Below are 17427 nucleotides of genomic sequence, written 5' to 3'. Positions count from 1 at the left end.
TTTAACTATTTACTAATTGTATTTAACTAAATAAATAGTGATATTTTGTTTATAAAAAATCAAATAAATGTGTTTAACCTGTGTAAAACCCATAAACATATACTATTTCAAAATGGATATAATAATATTTAAGAAAAATATATACTATAATTCAAGATATAAATTTTGTCAGAGTCCATTTGTCTGAATTTGTAGCAGGCGTTTTGTTTGAATTTGTAGTAGGTGATTTGTGACAAATGGTTTCAGCTTTGAAATGATTCTTCAAATACCCGTTTGTTTCAGTTGTAACACTTGTTTAAATCTCGTCACTCATCATATATCAGTCAGACATCGATTTCAGACCATTTTGTTTGCGTATTACTTTGTAACGTTTTTTGTTTAGTGGTAACTGGTAACCGACGAAAATCAATGGGAGGAAAAAGACCCCACAAATGGACGAAGAAGAAATAAATGTGTGTGTGTGTGTGTGTGTGGAGTAGGTGAAATAGCGTTTAATCGCCACAACACAAAGAACATGAGTGGGACCTGAAGACAGCGTGTCGTTTTATGACTTGTAAAACGTTGAAGTAGGGGGTTATTTTCGATTTTCCAATGTGTTTAAGCTGTGTTAGAAATACACATTACATTTACGTTCCTTCTTTTTTTTTTTTTTAACTCAACATCCACTTTTCATTAACCAAAGAAGGGTACACATGATTTTACACCACAATAGTGTTTCAACCACACTTACAACAAAGAGATTAGTATCATCTAGAATCACTAACATGGATCCTACACTACCAATCTAAACCTTTGCTGCAATTTTTAACCCCATTGAACACGACACTCTTCTTACGACCCAAGAAGAGCCGGTTCTTAGACCAACTAATTGAACCACACGAGACAAAAGCATTGTACACCATTGATGATAAACAAAAACCAAGTTACATATTTGAACTTAGCATTGGTCTCTAGGGTAAGAGTGGAGCACGGGACCAACACTTCTCACCTTTCGGTGCATTCTTGGTTAGATTCATCACCTCCGGTTTGGATGCTTCGCTCCTAACCTAAAAACGGAACAGCTCCGTACTGAAAGGCGGGTCGAAAACAATTACGTTGAAGTGCGAGGATGGTAATGAAACCGTAGGACTAAGGAGATTTAGTCGTCTCCGACAAAGTTCCAGCCTATTAGTCTCCATATTGTGTGATTTCAGCTCGTGGACTAACAGGACCTTGCCTAGAAGGCGCATTTCGACCAAAAACTCCTTCCCTCCAGCCAGCACCACCCCGACCCTAAGCCATGAGCCGAACGAGACTGTCCGGAATGAAAGTCGGGCTTTGATATCGGTTAGCGACACAAGGACTCCAGTTCGCAGCTTCAAAGAGAGCAGAGATCATAATTTTGGACCAGTCACATGCTGAATCCGGATCCGATAAGCACTTCTCCGCCACGCATCTACGGCAAGGACCTCTTCTTCGGAGGATAAGTCCGTCGTCCAAGATCGGTGCCGCGCGTCGATCTCGAAAATCGAGGCCGAACCTCTTTTCGCCGCCCGCCGCGTTCTTCCTCCCACAGTCACACCGCCGCAGGGGACAGGTAGATCCAAGATGGAGGAGCTGTCTCGCCTAGTCACGCGCCGACATCAAGAAGCTTTGGCCGGAGATCTCAGAAGGGGAAAACCGGATCTGGCGAAGCTAAACCCTAAACGCCGACTCTCGCCTCCACCGTAACGCCTTTGGTCTCACGGTCCCTCCATAAGAAGCCCGAAGTCAACCTCCATCCGTCGCGAACGAGTTTCAGGACTGACCACGGCAGCACAGAGCGACAAGTATATTGACTAAAAGGAGAGACGATGAAGACGAGAGCAAAGAAAAAAAACAAGTAAGGGAGGAAGAGATGTTGCCTCCGGTGCCGATTGCACGGCCGCCGGGGCTAGGGTTATTCTCGAACGGTGTCTACACGGGGAGAGAGTTTTTAGGTTATTCTTGAAGGAGCGTTAAAAAAAAAAAAAAAAAAAAAAAAAAAAAAAAAAAAAAAAAAACATTTACGTTCCTTCTAGATTCATATTTGTTGCATCAGACTTTATCCTAAGAAGTAGGGACAATAGCTAATGTTCAATTTGGGCATACACAATTGACAATACTCTCGCCTTATTTACTAGAAGAAGCCTAGTTCTATTTTCTTTTTCTTTTAGGAAGGCCCAGATATCCTTAGTCCATATAAAATGGTTTATAGAGATTGTTGAATTATCATTTTCTTGTAAGCCTGAATTATACATACTACAAGGAACTATATTAAACGATGAATGATACAAAACATAATACAAAGCTGGAGTTGGAATCACTTTTATGGGTCATGGAAGGTATATTACACTATTCAAAATAACACTTTGAAAGAATTATAATGGAGTTTAACAGATCTAAAAGGAAAATTCAAAGACTTCACGATTGATTACCATCCAAGAGTACAAATCAATACTACATAATCATTATTAGTTAAGATTATAAAAGCTTTTCATAAGGATTTGTATTTAGTTGGTTGTTCATTATAGTCTCACCTCTTAAGTCACTTTTAGTTTGAATAATCGTTTGACGTAGGTTTTTTTTTTTTTTTTTGAGAATTACTAGAAAACCAAGTTATATAATTCAAACCGACATGATTTACTATTTCATAACCAAATTAAAACAAACCAAACAAAGATATGAAACCGAAACAAACAATCCAAACACATAAAAACTAAAAAAAAAATCGAAACTATTGGGAGAAACGAAACGAACAGTAGAAGCGAAGCTACATAACTTCCTAAACACATCTAAAAGATCGTAAATTCTCGTAAGAAAATATCCTATTACAAAGTTGGTAAATTAAAACCTAATCAGTGAAACTTCAGAGCTAATTCATTTCTTCTTCATGACCCAAAACCTCTCAACTTCTTCTGCAGTTCTTCCTGGGATCCTCCCAGCTATCAACTCCCATCTTTCAAACAAATATAGGAAATGAAAATAAATTATTATTTTTAAATACTTGATAAAATTTTATTAATTTTCTACAAAATAATCACGTTGAATTTGTAGAAGTTAATAAGTAGTAAATTTTTTATTAATTTAAATGATCAAACCTGTTGCCGACAAGCTTATGCATTCTACAGATCAAATCTTCTTCTTCTTGATTCATGTTCACAGCTTCCCACTCAAGACTGCTCACTTCTGTTCCACATCATTTCTTGAAATTTAAATATGTCTTTTCTTTCTAAACATAGAGAAGTTAAAACGAAATTTTCATCAGCTTACCTTCAGTCGAGGATGAAGCTACAGTAGGGTTGGTCTTGGCTTGCTTGGTCCTAAGATGCTTATCCATTTGAATGACACCGTGTTAACGCTATGGAAGTGAGAAATAAGGACTACAAAAGATATTCGAGAGAGAGTAGTGGTAGGTTTTTGCAGAGGAAGCAAGCAACCATGCTTTCTATTTATAGCAACCCAACGGTTTGGTCGGTTTATATTGTTTTGGAATCTTGACTTAGTAATTTGGTTGACTTCATTTACTCGGCTGTGATTCTTTGGAACATAAGTTGAATAAATAATTTGATTCTTGCCGTTAATTAATTGAGATTATTAATAATCTACTAGTACTATATTTATATAGTCCTCCAAATTCACAACATATCGTTTTGTATTTCTAAAGTAGAATTGAAGTGATACAATTAGTATATGCTATCAGCTCTGTTTATTAGTAAAAAGATCAAAGAAAAAACTAATACAGCTTCTTATTTGTTATTTGAAAAATATCAAAAAGATTTTTCTATAAAATATATGTTATCTTTTAAAATTTATCAACAAAAACCTGTATAAATGAAAGGAAATTCAAAAAGAGAAAGAAATCAAATATCCAACCGCAAAAAAAAAAAGACATTTAAAATTGTACGGAACCTTATAATGTAATCATGTAACACGACTATACAGTAACGCACATTCTTGTCAAATGATACAAGTACAATTTTTTTTTACTCTTTTTTTTACTGATACAAGTACAAATTTACTCATTATTATTCATAAATTTCTGTAGAATTTTGGTTAAAATTGATTTCATGTGATAATGTCAACTTTCTCACTTTGATTTGTCGGGATCGACCTTGATAAAATTCATGGATATCAACCTTTAAATCTCACGACCTAACTCAGACATCTGAAAGCAAAAACAAGAATCCAACGAATCCCTACCGACGTTCTTTGAAATCAAAACAAATAAAGACGTTACATTAACAACAATAGTATCATCCATGAATAGTGAACAGAACCAAATGTATTAAATTGTTACAATTACACAAAAAACAAATATTTCTTCAGTTTCTGAAAGATAACTTTCAGAAATATATATATATTAAATACTAAGAATGCATATTTTAAAACAAAAAATTCTATGACTATAAACCAATAACAATTCATAACCAATAAATGTTTGTAACATTTAACTTTATTAATAACTAATAAAAATGTATTAAAAATCTATTTACATGGATATCAAGATTTTAAAGGAAAGTTTCAACAATTCGAATATTATTCATTTTGAGTACAAAATCTACGGGCGAATTGTGTTTCACGCAGTGCCAGAAAGCAACCGTTTTTTATCATTTATATAGACGTATAATTACCGGTTTGGTTTGTTAAGTCTTTAAAAGTTTGTTTATACTGATAACAAAAAAATATATTATTATCGTTAAAAAATAGAAAATTTAGCATTTGAAAAGAGAGAGAATACGTTTCTCTTCGTCTTAATATTTATTATTATTTTTTTTTTTTTGAGCAAACCTCATCATAAAATTAAATTCCGAATTTATTGTTAGCACTGAAAAAGTTGAGTTGAAAGTTTGCTAGGGAGGGAAATTAAAATATAGTTTTCCTTGAGGATATTCTCTTTTATTCCCCTTCGTGGACTCGTAAAATATTTCTGTATGCTAGTCTAGAGTCTAGACTATAGCCTACAGATCACTCATATAATAATAATAAAAAGTAAAGTAGTTAGATTCTGTTGTAGGCTAAACGGTGCTGAATAAAAACCGAACCAATAAAGCAGTTGAAACGAACATTACGACAGGTTGCTTATTGTTAGGACCAACTTGTAAACTCAACATCATGTGTTTTGTGCTGATATTCATTTACTTGTGGTGATGGACTTATCTGAATTGTAAAGATACATGATTGGCGATTCCCTGATGATTACTACGAACCAAGTTTTCGTTAGTTAAACGTCTAGATAATCGGTTATACGTCAAATTCAACTAGCTACACCCTTTTTTTTGTTGTTGTTAGGTACCGAAAAATTAGTACGCACTTTATAAATAAACATTGATTTCAAATAGGGTTTATGCTAAGTATATATCAAACATTTCACTAAAAGACTTTCAAACATTCGGCTAGAAATTGGATATACTTTAGTATATCATGAAGAGAGACTTGGAAACGCAACTAAATCAATGCGCGGAATCGCAACATGTTTACTAATCAGAATCTTAGTTAAAAAGTGTATAATATTAAAACTAGGTAGACATTAATTTGTTAATATGTGAAAACTCGACACCTATTAGAATGCCGAATAATTAAATAGGTCTATGCATTTAATAAAGAAAACATTGATTCCCAATTGGTTTATGCTAAGTATATATCAAATTTTTCACTAAAAGTCAACTATTCTGCTAAATGACTCCAGATGTTAATAGAGATTGGGGAAAAAAGTGTTATGTTTCTTTCGTACTCAATGCCAGCCCACTCTAAAATGGGCCTAATATGAGCCCACGATTAGTAATTAGCTCAAAATCATATATATTTGACTTTGTATTGGTCAACGATTATTTGAACACTGCAACTCTCAACTCTTAAGAGCACAACATCAAGGGAGACAACAGAGATTCGAAAGAAGGTAGCAACTAAGTTCTCAAAAAAATAAAAAAGAAGTTTACAAAGATTCGATTGATATTTGCTCATATGTTTGAAGGAGGAAAGGCTGCTTTATATAAGGGGCTTTTCAGGGCTGCGATGGTGTTGGAGATGTTGGAGGCTTCAAGTCAGGGTACTGCAAACAAAAATAGTGATGAAGAAAAACATTACATTACAAAAACTCATGATGTTTCAGGAGAATGTAGAAACATTACCGATGCATATGGTGAGAGAGGTCTTGAATAAGCTTTTGGTTTCTCTTCTGTTTTGGCCGGTTCTGTGATTACTTGTTCAGTGGCTGGCTCTGAAGTTACTTGTGCAGTAGCGGCTTCCATCACCGGCTCTGAGTTTACTTGTGCAGGGGCAGCGGCTTTGATAGCTGGCGCTACCTCTGGCTCAGGTTCTGGCTTCTCCACAGTGGTGGTTGTAGCTGCTTCTGCTGCTACTGCTGCAGGTGCAGGAAGAGCTTTGCTGCTTGTCGATGGAGGAAGAAGAGCCTTTCCTATGTCCTGTGTTAAATTCAATGTTTGAGTTATCTATATAAACGGTTTTTTCATTACTAATGTAGATATCTAAATTTTAGTTACCTTTAATTCATCAACAAGTTCTTTAGGTGCAACCTTTGTGTTCAAGAACTCATCCACTTGTTTTAGAGTTTGCTTTCGGTCCTGTCAACAATATAGATGGAATAGAACCATCAACAACATATCACCACTTCCGAGATATAGAGGTAAAGGTGTGTAAGAACTTACCTCAGCAAATAGAAGTTTCTTGCCTGCAAGCTGAACAAGCGCAGCTGAACCTAGTAGTTGGAGTATGGTTTCAATCTGCAAGAGATAACATTTTAATTACCAGCATCTTCTGGAGACAAGAAGAATAAAGAGATAAAACTGAGAAACAAAACCTCTGTAAATGCTAAAGCACTTAAACCAGCAGCAGCAGCTACTCCAATAGCAACAGATACACCATCAGCACTCTCCTGCACGTTTATGTTCCTCCCTTTTATAAACCACTTCTCAACGTTTTAATGAATGAAAAATCTTATACTTACGCCAAATACACCGCTGATACTATCAGTCAAATTGCTCAAATCAAAACTGAGACTCTTCTTTAGCTCTATCCAAGGCAATCCGCTATTCTGCAAATCAAATCCAAAAAAACATCACAATCCTGAATAGTTTGAGCATAAATAAACTTGGAGAGATAGCAAACATTGTAGGATGAGAAGGAGAGAAGCACACACCAACCACCCTCTAGGTCCCTCTGCACCATCTTTAACAGCGTACGCAGATTTGAATCCATTAAGGGACACCAGTTCAGCAACAAGCTCGGAGTTTCCATCAAACCTGGCTTCCCATTCAAACACTTATGATCATCACTCACTACTCTAAGTTTGAATGAATGTACCTATAAACAAAGAGACTTACTTGTCAAGAATGAACAATGTGGTGTTCTCAGGATCTTTAAACTTCAAGGAAAGCTTCTTCAAGAAACCATCCTTGTCTTCTCCGTTATAAACAACCGAAACAGTCTTTTTACCTAGACCTTTGATATTAGGACTGCCCACTTGTCTGGAATCAGCAGCGGCTCTTATGTCAAGCAGCTGAGCAGTTTCATCAGTGCCCAGCTTGGTGTAAGCATTCTTAGCAGACTCAACTCCAAAGGATTTAGGCTTCTTGTTCAGAACCTGAGAGAGAACAAAGGGTACGGCAAAGGCAGCAACTCCACCGGCGATCACCAGAGGGTTGTCTGTGACGAAAGTTGATATCCCGTCGATAAAGCCATCTGAGTCAAACGATGAAGGAGAGGTCACTGATTGCTGCAGAGCTTCCTCGTAGGTCAGAGACTTCGCAGGAGCTGTTGCACTGCTTAGGACAGAGGTTAGAAGCGCTAATCCGCCGTTGAAGCTCCTGAGGAAGCTTTCTTGGGAGATTGGTTTCGGTGGAAAGAGGGTAGGGAGCGAGAAGGGTCGTCGTGGTTCTGATCTTTTCTCGGATAGAACCGACATAGGACTGAAGCTAGCGGTTTTCAAAGCTTCCATGGCTCTTATCTCTCTCCTTCTACACCAAGAATTGCCCTCTCTGTGTATCAGCAAATTTCTTAGAGAGATTAGAAGAACAAGTGGAAAAGAAGTGTGAGGACAAGCATGGAGCAGTTTCTAGTAAGCTGACGTGGACTGTGTAATCAATATTACCCACTGCTTGATTGACACGTCACATTTTTGGATGAGATGACTCTTGATCATGTCTTGGGTGTAAGAATAGAGCATAGTAAACTTTTACGGTCCTAAAAAGCATGTTACATTGTGTGGTCAATACTCAGTAGAAGCTGTTGAGCAGTGGCCTCCAAGTAAGAGTGTCCTCCAAGACACGCACATATCTTCAGTATATTTGTCTTGTAGCTTCATTGCCTTCTTTGTATATTCTTAGGATACTAGTTTCCTTTGTTGCACTGACAATCGATTGTATATAAGTCAAACATATTATGTGAATAAGACTGTAAAAATTGTGAGAAGCGACAACGGTACAGAGTTTACATGCTTGTCTACTGAATTTCAAGAGCAAGGAATCATGCACCAGACTTCCTGTGTGGGGACTCCACAACAAAATGGAAGAGCCGAGAGAAAGCACCGTCATATTCTGAACGTTGCACGAGCTCTGTTATTTCAGTCTTCTCTGCCTGTGAAATTTTGGGGAGAAACAATTCTGACTGCGGCATATTTGATAAATCGTACACCTTCCAGTGTGCTGAACGGTAAGACGCCTTATGAGATTTTGTATGGTTCTCTACCGACCTACGATGACCTACGTGTCTTTGGCTGTTTGGCGTTTGCTCATAATCAAAACAGAGGAGGAGACAAGTTCACTTCACGGAGCAGACGATGTGTCTTTATCGGTTATCCTTTCGGTAAGAAAGGATGGACTTTGTTCGATCTTGATACTGAGCAAACGTTTGTGTCTCGTGATGTTGTGTTTGTCGAAAACAGTTTTCCCTTCAGCAGTACATCACCAGACAGATCTTTCGCAGAGAACGTGACTGATTGGGAGATGTTCGATGAAGCTGGAACTGGAGAATCACACAACGCGGATGTGCGGAGTAGTCAACCGACTGTAGAACGTGTTGAACCAGTTGTTCCAGTTCAGTTGTCTGATCCATCGGTACTGCCTCCCGCAACTGACGAAGTTGTTGATGTTGTTGCATCAGAACATGTCTCTGACGATTCTGGAGACTCAACGACACAGACGCAACAGCCGACTGAGAATGAAACTGCAACAGACATTGAAGGATCAACCGAGCCGAGCATGGGTTTCAACAACACTGCTCAAGCTGAAGAACTTGGTCGTGGTATGCGACAGAAGAAACCATCAATTCGTCTGCAGGATTTTGTGCATGTGGTCACGATGAATGATGAGTTTATCGAAGTTGACTTTGATATGGAAAACTTAATGAAGCAGTCTGCTGATTGCTTGTATCCGATCTCTGATTTTGTGAGTCTGGAAAAGTTTTCTCAGAATCATTGTGCTTTTCTAGCAGCCCTAACGAATGGGCATGAACCGAAAAGCTTCAAGGAAGCTGTACTGCAAAAAGTTTGGAAGGATTCGATGGGGACAGAAATTGTTGCTCTAGAGTTAAATAAAACATGGGATATGGTGGAGTTACCTCCCGGTAAACGAGCTATTGGATGTCAATGGGTTTATCGCATAAAGTATAAAGCAGATGGAACTATATTGCGACATAAATCTCGTCTCGTCGCCTTGGGTAACAAGCAAGTTGCAGGAGTTGATTATAAAGACACCTTTGCGCCTGTTATTAAAATGTCATCAGTCCGTACGTTCCTTGAAGTGGCTTCAGTTAGACGATGGGAACTACATCAAATGGATGTTCATAATGCTTTCTTGCATGGTGACCTTGAAGAAGAAGTATACATGAAGCCACCTCCGGGATTTCGCACAGAGACACCTGGCCTTGTCTGTAGACTACGGAAGTCCATTTATGGTCTTCGCCAGTCACCTCGGTGCTGGTTCTCCAAGCTGCGAACGTCGTTGCTCACATATGGGTTTGCTCAGTCAAAATCTGATTACTCTATGTTTTCAATGCGGACTGGTACAGGCTCTGAGATTTACATTTTAGTCTATGTGGATGATTTGATCATTGGAGGAAATGATCATGATGCTATCATTCGATTCAAAGAGTACTTGGGAAAGTGCTTTCACATGAAGGATTTGGGTGGTCTCAAATATTTTCTCGGGCTGGAAGTAGCTCGGAGACCAGAAGGAATTTTTCTTTGCCAAAGAAAATATGCCCTTGACATTGTAGCTGAAGTTGGTTTTCTTGGAGCAAAACCAGTTGACTTTCCAATGGTTCAACAACACGGTCTCGCGATTAGTAAGAGCGACTTATTTGACAATCCAGAAAGGTATCGACGGTTGGTTGGCAGGTTGATCTATCTCGGAGCTACCCGACCTGATCTCACTTACAGTGTGCACATTTTGTCTCAGTTCATGCAACAACCGCGTGTTGATCATTGGGCAGCTGCATTGAGAGTTATACGCTACTTGAAAGGAACGCCAGCTCAAGGTATTTTTCTCAAGTCAGATTGTGATCTTCGTCTCCAAGGCTGGTGTGACTCTGACTGGGCAGGATGCCCTTTGACTAGACGTTCAGTCAGTGGTTGGCTCGTTACTCTTGGTGGTTCACCTATCTCGTGGAAAACAAAGAAACAGAAAGTTGTGGCTAGATCATCGGCTGAAGCAGAGTATAGAAGCATGGCAGTAATCGTTGATGAATTAAAATGGCTTCGAAACTTGTTGGCTGATCTTGGTGTTCGACATCAAAGTCCTATACCTCTACATTGCGACAATCAAGCTGCTCTTCATATTGCAGCAAACCCTTTCTTTCATGAAAGGACTAAGTCTATTGAAATTGATTGTCATTCCGTACGCGATGCTATACAAGATGGTCTTATCTGCACAAAGAAGGTATCAACAAAGGCTCAACTCGCAGATGTATTCACTAAAGCATTGGGTAGTCGCGAGTTCCAGCTCATTATTGGCAAGTTAGGCGTTTGTAATCCATACGCTCCAACTTGAGGGGGGGTGTTGAGCAGTGGCCTCCAAGTAAGAGTGTCCTCCAAGACACGCACATATCTTCAGTATATTTGTCTTGTAGCTTCATTACCTTCTTTGTATATTCTTAGGATACTAGTTTCCTTTGTTGCACCGACAATCGATTGTATATAAGTCAAACATATTATGTGAATAAGAGATCACGAAATTCCCAAGACGGTTGTCTTTTGTTCAGAAGCCTTAAGATATTTACCAAAATGCCCTTTATCCAAACACTCAAAAGAAGAGAGAGAGAGACCAAACTACAAGATGTTTCTCAGCCGTTCTCTCACGGCGGCAAGCGTAAGAAACAGTGACTGAAACGACATCGTTTGCTGTGAAAGATGATTTTGTTTTTTTGGTAGCGTTAATTCCATTTCTACCCTCCCGTTTGCTCTAGTATTACGTTCAAGACCTATAAGATAATATCAGAGTCGTCAGAGAGATGCTTCAAGGTTTTATGACTTCCATCGTTAAACCCCAATCTCAATCTAAGGAAGAACATATCCTTCTGCACAACCTCTTACAACATTCAACCCAATCGAAAAGGTGAGACCTTTCTTCTGCAATTTTTCTATCTCATTTCTCAGGCTCTGAGTCTCGTCTCACCCAATGGATCCCAAGCTTCTCCTCTCTCCTCACAAACCCTTGCTCATCTCCTTCAACGAAAGACCTCACCTTTCTATCAAATCCCGTTTCCCCACATCCACAATTCAATCCGCCGCAACCTCTCAGTTCATGGGCGAAGCCTTGATTCTGGGTAACAAGTATACGTTCAGAACCCCTCCTCCTCGTAAAACCCTCGAGCCAGTGAGAGCTGCCGTGAAGAGAAGGAAAGAGCTCACGTTCGACAACGTCGTCCAACGAGACAAGAAACTCAAACTCGTCCTCAACATCAGGAAGATCCTCGTCAGCCAGCCCGACAGGACCATGTCTCTCAGAGGGCTAGGCAAGTACAGGAGAGACCTAGGTTTGAAGAAACGCCGCCGTTTCATAGCCCTCCTTAGAAAATACCCAGGCGTGTTTGAGATAGTCGAGGAAGGAGCTTACTCCTTAAGGTTCAAGATGACTCCCGAGGCTGAGAGGCTTTACCTTGAGGAGATGAAGATCAAGAACGAGCTTGAGGATGTTTTGGTTGTTAAGCTGAGGAAGCTTGTGATGATGTCTGTTGACAAGAGGATACTCCTGGAGAAGATATCTCATCTCAGGACTGATCTTGGGCTTCCTTTGGAGTTTCGCGACACGATTTGTCAGCGTTATCCTCAGTACTTCCGCGTGGTGCCGACACCTAGAGGGCCTGCTCTGGAGCTGACGCATTGGGATCCTGAGCTTGCTGTATCAGCTGCTGAGTTATCTGAGGATGATAAAATGGCTAGAGAGTCTGAAGAGAGGAACTTGATCATCGATAGACCGGCTAAGTTCAATAGAGTTAACCTACCGAGGGGTTTGAATCTTTCCAAGAGTGAGACTAGGAAGATATCTCAGTTCCGTGACATGGCTTACATATCTCCTTACAAGGACTTCTCTCACTTGAGGTCGGGGACGCTGGAGAAAGAGAAGCATGCTTGTGGGGTTATCCATGAGCTTTTGAGTTTGACGACTGAGAAGAGGACGTTGGTTGATCACTTGACTCATTTCCGTGAGGAGTTTAGATTCTCGCAGCAGCTGAGAGGGATGATTATAAGACACCCTGATCTGTTCTATGTGTCTTTGAAAGGGGAGAGGGATTCTGTTTTCTTGAGGGAGGCGTATAGGAACTCTGAGTTGATTGATAAAGATCCTTTGACTCTGGTGAAGGAGAAGATGCGGGGGCTTGTGTCTGTACCGAGGTTCCCTAGAAGAGGAGGACCAAGGAAAGTTAACGAAGAGGTTGATGGAAGTGATGCAACAGAGGGAGAGGAGGAAGAAGAAAGTGATGGTGATGGTGATGATGATGAAGAATGGTCTGATGTGGATGGTTACTTGGAAGGTGCGGATGGTGGTGGAGATGATGAAGAAGGTGACTGGACTGATGAAGAAGGAGAAGATGATGTGCCTCCTAACTTTGATGATGATGAAGACAGTGTGAAGATTGGATTGAGTCCTTCAAGTAGTCCTAGAAAGAAGAAGGATCTCACTCCTGTGTTCCCTGACGGTACTCCAAGAGAAAAGTGGTAGATCATATCATTACAGAGCTAGTTCAATGGAAAAAAAAACTGTTTACTTTGTCTTTGTATCATTATTCTTGAAGATGAAACACTAATCATAAGCTTTTGTATGTTGTTTCTTTGTTGTTAGAACATTTTTGAGAATGTCAAATTGCTTTCTGCAACGAATTTAAAAACACATAAAACGCTGCGTTTTGAGGTTCTGTTGAAATAAATCGGATAAGACTTATCAAAACTAAACCCGCCAAGAAAACAGAGTGTTCCAATGGAGAATCTCTCTGCAACTCTCCGCCATTGTTACACTTCCTTCTCTCTTCATAAACCAAACCGTAGATATCTTATAAACCCACCCAACTATAATCATTCTTCGATGTGTCTTTCTCTGGACATCAAGCATGCGTCTTCCGAATCTATACCAAACTCTGTTTCTCTGGCCTTATCATCTTCAAGCTCGGAACTTTATCCCCATCCGTTCACGGAGATAAACAGATGCGATGATTTGTCTTCTGTTAAAGCTGTTCATGCTCGATTTATCAGGAAGTTCGATCCATTCGACTTGGAGTGCTTGATCTCTCGTTACCTTGAATTCGGAGAATTACGGTATGCGAGTACTATCTTCTTCATGGGTTTCCCTCGGAATCAAGTTTCATGGATGGGTTTCTTGGGAGAGGTCGAGAGTTTCGGGTTAGAGAAGCATAGGGTCTTAGAGGAGTTTGTTCAGCTACAGAGCAAAGGAGTAAACTTTGATGAAGTAGTTCTCGTTATGGTGTTGAGAATCTGTTCAGTTCTGATGAATGAGCTTCTGGGTTTCGTTATTCATGGAGGTTTGATCAAGAGAGGGGCTGTTAGAGACACACGAGTGGTTTCTGCGTTGATGGGTTTCTACGGAAGATGTGTGAGTTCTGATATCGCCAACAAGGTGTTCGACGAAATGCCTGAAAGAGATGATCTTGCGTGGAACAAGATTATGATGGTGAACTTGAGGAGTGGGGAGTGGGAGAAGGCTGTGGAGCTGTTCAGAGAGATGCTGTTTTGTGCTGCAAAGGTTTACGATAGAACGATGGTTAAGCTTTTGCAAGTTTGTAGTAGTAAAGGAAGGTTAGAAGAAGGGAGGCAGATTCATGGGTATGTTCTGAGACTTGGGTTTGAAGCAAACGTCTCGGTGTGTAACTCTTTGATTGTCATGTACTCAAGGAACGGCGAGGTTGAATCATCCAGGAAGGTTTTCGATTCGATGAAAGACAGGGATTTGTCTTCTTGGAACTCGATTATATCGAGTTATACTGCATTTGGTTATGTAGATGATGCCATGGCTCTCCTGGAGGAGATGGAGAGATGTGGTTTCAAACCAGATATAGTGACATGGAACTCTCTTTTGTCAGGCCAAGGCTTATACAAAGGTGCCATTGCGATATTGAAGAGAATGCAAGTTGCTGGTCTGAAGCCAAACTCCACCTCCATAACTAGTCTTCTTCAAGCCGTTGCTGAACTGGGGCTTCTTAGTATCGGGAAAGCAATTCACGGATATGTAATAAGAAACCAGCTTCGGTACGATGTGTATGTAGAAACCACATTGATCGACATGTATGTTAAAACTGGCTGCTTACCCTACGCCCGGGTGGTTTTTGATACAATAGATGAGAAGAAGAACATTGTTGCTTGGAACTCACTCATCTCTGGACTCTCTTACGCTGGTCTGGTACAAGATGCTGAAGGTTTGATGAGTAAAATGGAGAAGGAAGGTGGGATCAAACCTGATGCTGTTACATGGAACAGTCTGGTTTATGGGTATGCGTCTTGTGGAAAAACTGAGAAAGCTTTGGGTGTAATAGAGAAGATGAAAAGAAACAAGGTGGAGCCTAATGTGGTTTCATGGACTGCTATTTTATCAGGATGTTCCAAGAATGGAAACTTCAGGAATGCTCTCAAAGTTTTCATTACAATGCAGGAAGAAGGTGTTTCTCCAAACTCGGCTACAATATCAACCTTGCTTAGGGTATTAGCTTGCTTGAGTCTACTACACAGTGGCAAAGAGGTTCACTGTTTCTGCTTAAAGAACAATTTGATCCGAGATGCATATGTTGCAACTGCACTTGTAGATATGTACACAAGATCAGGGGACCTGAGAAGCGCGTCTGAGCTTTTCTGGGGGATTGAGAACAAACCGCTAGCTTCTTGGAACTGTATGATCATGGGACATGCCATGTTGGGGCAAGGCCAAGAAGGGATTGCTGTTTTCAATAAGATGCTTGAAGCAGGCATGGAGCCGGATGCTATCACGTTTACCTCCGTCTTGTCCGTCTGTAAGAACTCAGGTCTTGTCAGCGAAGGGTGGGAATACTTTGATCTTATGAGATTTCGTTACGCTGTTACACCGAGTATCGAACACTGTTCTTGCATGGTGGATATGCTTGGGAGGTCTGGTTATCTTGATGAAGCCTGGGACTTTATTCAGACAATGCCAATGAAACCTGATGCTACTATCTGGGGTGCGTTTCTTTCGTCTTGTAAGATCCACAGAGACGTGGAGCTCGCGGAAGTGGCTTGGAAGAGGCTGCAAGTGATGGAACCGCACAATGCAGCTAACTACATGATGATGATAAAATTGTACAGTAGTATGAATAGATGGGAAGATGCTGAACAGATACGTGACTTGATGAGGAGTCAACGAGTGAGAGTTCAGGATCTCTGGAGCTGGATTCAGATCGATCAAAGGGTTCACGTCTTCTATGCAGAAGGAGAAGCACATCCTGATGAAGGAGAGATATACTTTGAGCTTTACAGATTAGTCTCCGAGATGAAGAAATCAGGTTATGTGCCGGACACGAGATGTATACACCAGAACGTAAGCGAAGCGGAGAAAGAGAAGTTGCTATTGGGACATACAGAGAAGCTAGCAATGACCTACGGTCTCATCAGAAAGAGAGGGTCAGATCCTATAAGAGTGGTCAAGAACACGAGCATATGTTCTGATTGCCACACCGTAGCAAAGTACATAACATTTTTGAGAAACCGTGAGATTGTCTTACAAGAAGGGTCACGGATTCACCATTTCAAAGAAGGAAAGTGTTCCTGTAATGACTCCTGGTGATAGTATACATTACTAAGTAAAGTAGCTCTGGTCTTTTCTTACAATGGTGCATATATACACAGACACTGTCCAACAAACACCACGTGATTGCCATATGGAGCTAGTATAAACATGGCAGTGTGACCACAAGTGCTTCCCTATACATAAGACCAGACTGAAGAATGTCTTGATGGAAGAGTCTACTAAACAAACTATATCTCTTGAGCAGCCAATCTTTCAGAGACGCACGCCAAGGAATTTAAGTTACACTTGATGAGAGATTCCACGAAGTAACAAGTCTCATCTTTGGTGTTGCCTTGAGAAACATCCACAGGACCACAACAAAAGATTCAATCACCATAGTTCCTGAGCTTCCATTGATCATCTCTGGATATACAGTCAAGATGGAAGAGTAGTTCAGCAAGAGAGTAATAAAAGAATCATTTCATTATAAGAACTGCAAGAAGCTATGATGAGATTTGGAGATTGTATATACCTTAAGTCTATGATCACCACCGATGATGTTGATACGCTCATCGTCATCATCAAGCTGTTCTAATCTCTCGGTGCTGGTTGTCGCAGGAAGACCAGATTTGACGTTTACTTCTCTGAGACTAGCGATCTCAGGATGACCATTAACTATAAACACCTGCTTACAAATGGTTTGTATTTGTATTTGATGAGAACAGAGGTACACAGTACACTGGTTGTCTCTGCAATGGTGACGATCATGCAACCGTGCGTATTGAGCCGTCACCAGAGCTCCGTACATATCTGTATTGTCTGCAATAATCTCCTCCATCTCTTATCTTCGTTTTTATGTGTGCTTTTGAGGGAATCTTTTGATTGTAAACTAGGTAATCAAAAGCTTTTATGATCATAAAAAAAAGAGAGAACATGGTTTGGCTAGTTTCTTTTTTGGCACAAATTTAATAACAGTTGTACGTGATTTTTGTCTTCATTTTAGAGGAGACAAATCCTTTCATACCCCTATATCTCATAACACAATCTTAAAAGGACTCTTTTGTTCTTTTAATTTTATATGTCAAACGAAAAATCATAAAATTAAAATTGAAACATTAATATTTTTTATTTGATTTACAGAATTTGATAAAAATATTTCAAAAATCCAAAAAAGTTGTTTTCCATATTTTTGAAAAAATCATCAAAATATGATTAAAAACGATTTTAA

At 39.7% G+C, this 17427-nt stretch overlaps 5 protein-coding genes across 6 annotated transcripts; 2 read left to right on the top strand and 3 right to left on the bottom strand.

The window, feature by feature from the left end:
• Positions 1-638: 638 nt before the first annotated feature.
• LOC103836867 (MYB-like transcription factor ETC3) lies at positions 639-3908 on the bottom strand. 2 transcript variants are annotated; one of them, XM_009113167.3, is made up of 3 exons: positions 3271-3908; positions 3099-3183; positions 639-2956 (listed from the first exon to the last, which is right to left on the bottom strand). In XM_009113167.3, exons 1-3 carry the CDS (start codon positions 3335-3337, stop codon positions 2878-2880), a joined length of 231 nt encoding a protein of 76 aa, XP_009111415.1. In that variant the 5' UTR covers positions 3338-3908; the 3' UTR covers positions 639-2877. The 2 variants fall into 2 exon arrangements, with proteins under 2 accessions (XP_009111415.1, XP_009111414.1); XM_009113166.3 differs by having other exon boundaries at positions 3099-3186; positions 3271-3895.
• Positions 3909-5782: 1874 nt separating this feature from the next.
• On the bottom strand, positions 5783-8030 carry LOC103836866 (rhodanese-like domain-containing protein 4, chloroplastic). The gene is made up of 8 exons (XM_009113165.3): positions 7341-8030; positions 7157-7259; positions 6965-7051; positions 6818-6892; positions 6666-6740; positions 6501-6581; positions 6129-6422; positions 5783-6049 (listed from the first exon to the last, which is right to left on the bottom strand). The coding sequence occupies exons 1-8, from the start codon at positions 7952-7954 to the stop codon at positions 6002-6004; spliced, it is 1377 nt and encodes a 458-aa protein (XP_009111413.1). The 5' UTR covers positions 7955-8030; the 3' UTR covers positions 5783-6001.
• A 3316-nt stretch (positions 8031-11346) lies between these two features.
• On the top strand, positions 11347-13345 carry LOC103836865 (protein WHAT'S THIS FACTOR 1 homolog, chloroplastic). The gene is made up of 2 exons (XM_033280271.1): positions 11347-13203; positions 13249-13345. The coding sequence occupies exon 1, from the start codon at positions 11631-11633 to the stop codon at positions 13173-13175; it is 1545 nt and encodes a 514-aa protein (XP_033136162.1). The 5' UTR covers positions 11347-11630; the 3' UTR covers positions 13176-13203; positions 13249-13345.
• A 47-nt stretch (positions 13346-13392) lies between these two features.
• LOC103836864 (pentatricopeptide repeat-containing protein At4g01030, mitochondrial) lies at positions 13393-17184 on the top strand. The gene has a single exon (XM_009113163.3). It carries the CDS (start codon positions 13431-13433, stop codon positions 16254-16256), a length of 2826 nt encoding a protein of 941 aa, XP_009111411.1. The 5' UTR covers positions 13393-13430; the 3' UTR covers positions 16257-17184.
• On the bottom strand, positions 16081-17096 carry LOC103836956 (abscisic acid receptor PYL7). Its single transcript, XM_033280274.1, has 2 exons — positions 16732-17096; positions 16081-16622 (listed from the first exon to the last, which is right to left on the bottom strand). The coding sequence occupies exons 1-2, from the start codon at positions 17035-17037 to the stop codon at positions 16617-16619; spliced, it is 312 nt and encodes a 103-aa protein (XP_033136165.1). The 5' UTR covers positions 17038-17096; the 3' UTR covers positions 16081-16616.
• Positions 17185-17427: the final 243 nt, after the last annotated feature.

The sequence above is a fragment of the Brassica rapa genome, chromosome A09, assembly GCF_000309985.2.
Source record: "Brassica rapa cultivar Chiifu-401-42 chromosome A09, CAAS_Brap_v3.01, whole genome shotgun sequence".
In the NCBI taxonomy this organism is placed as follows: Eukaryota; Viridiplantae; Streptophyta; class Magnoliopsida; order Brassicales; family Brassicaceae; genus Brassica; species Brassica rapa.
The sequence above is the reverse complement of the archived record's forward strand: the minus strand, read 5'-3'. Positions and strand labels throughout refer to the sequence as shown.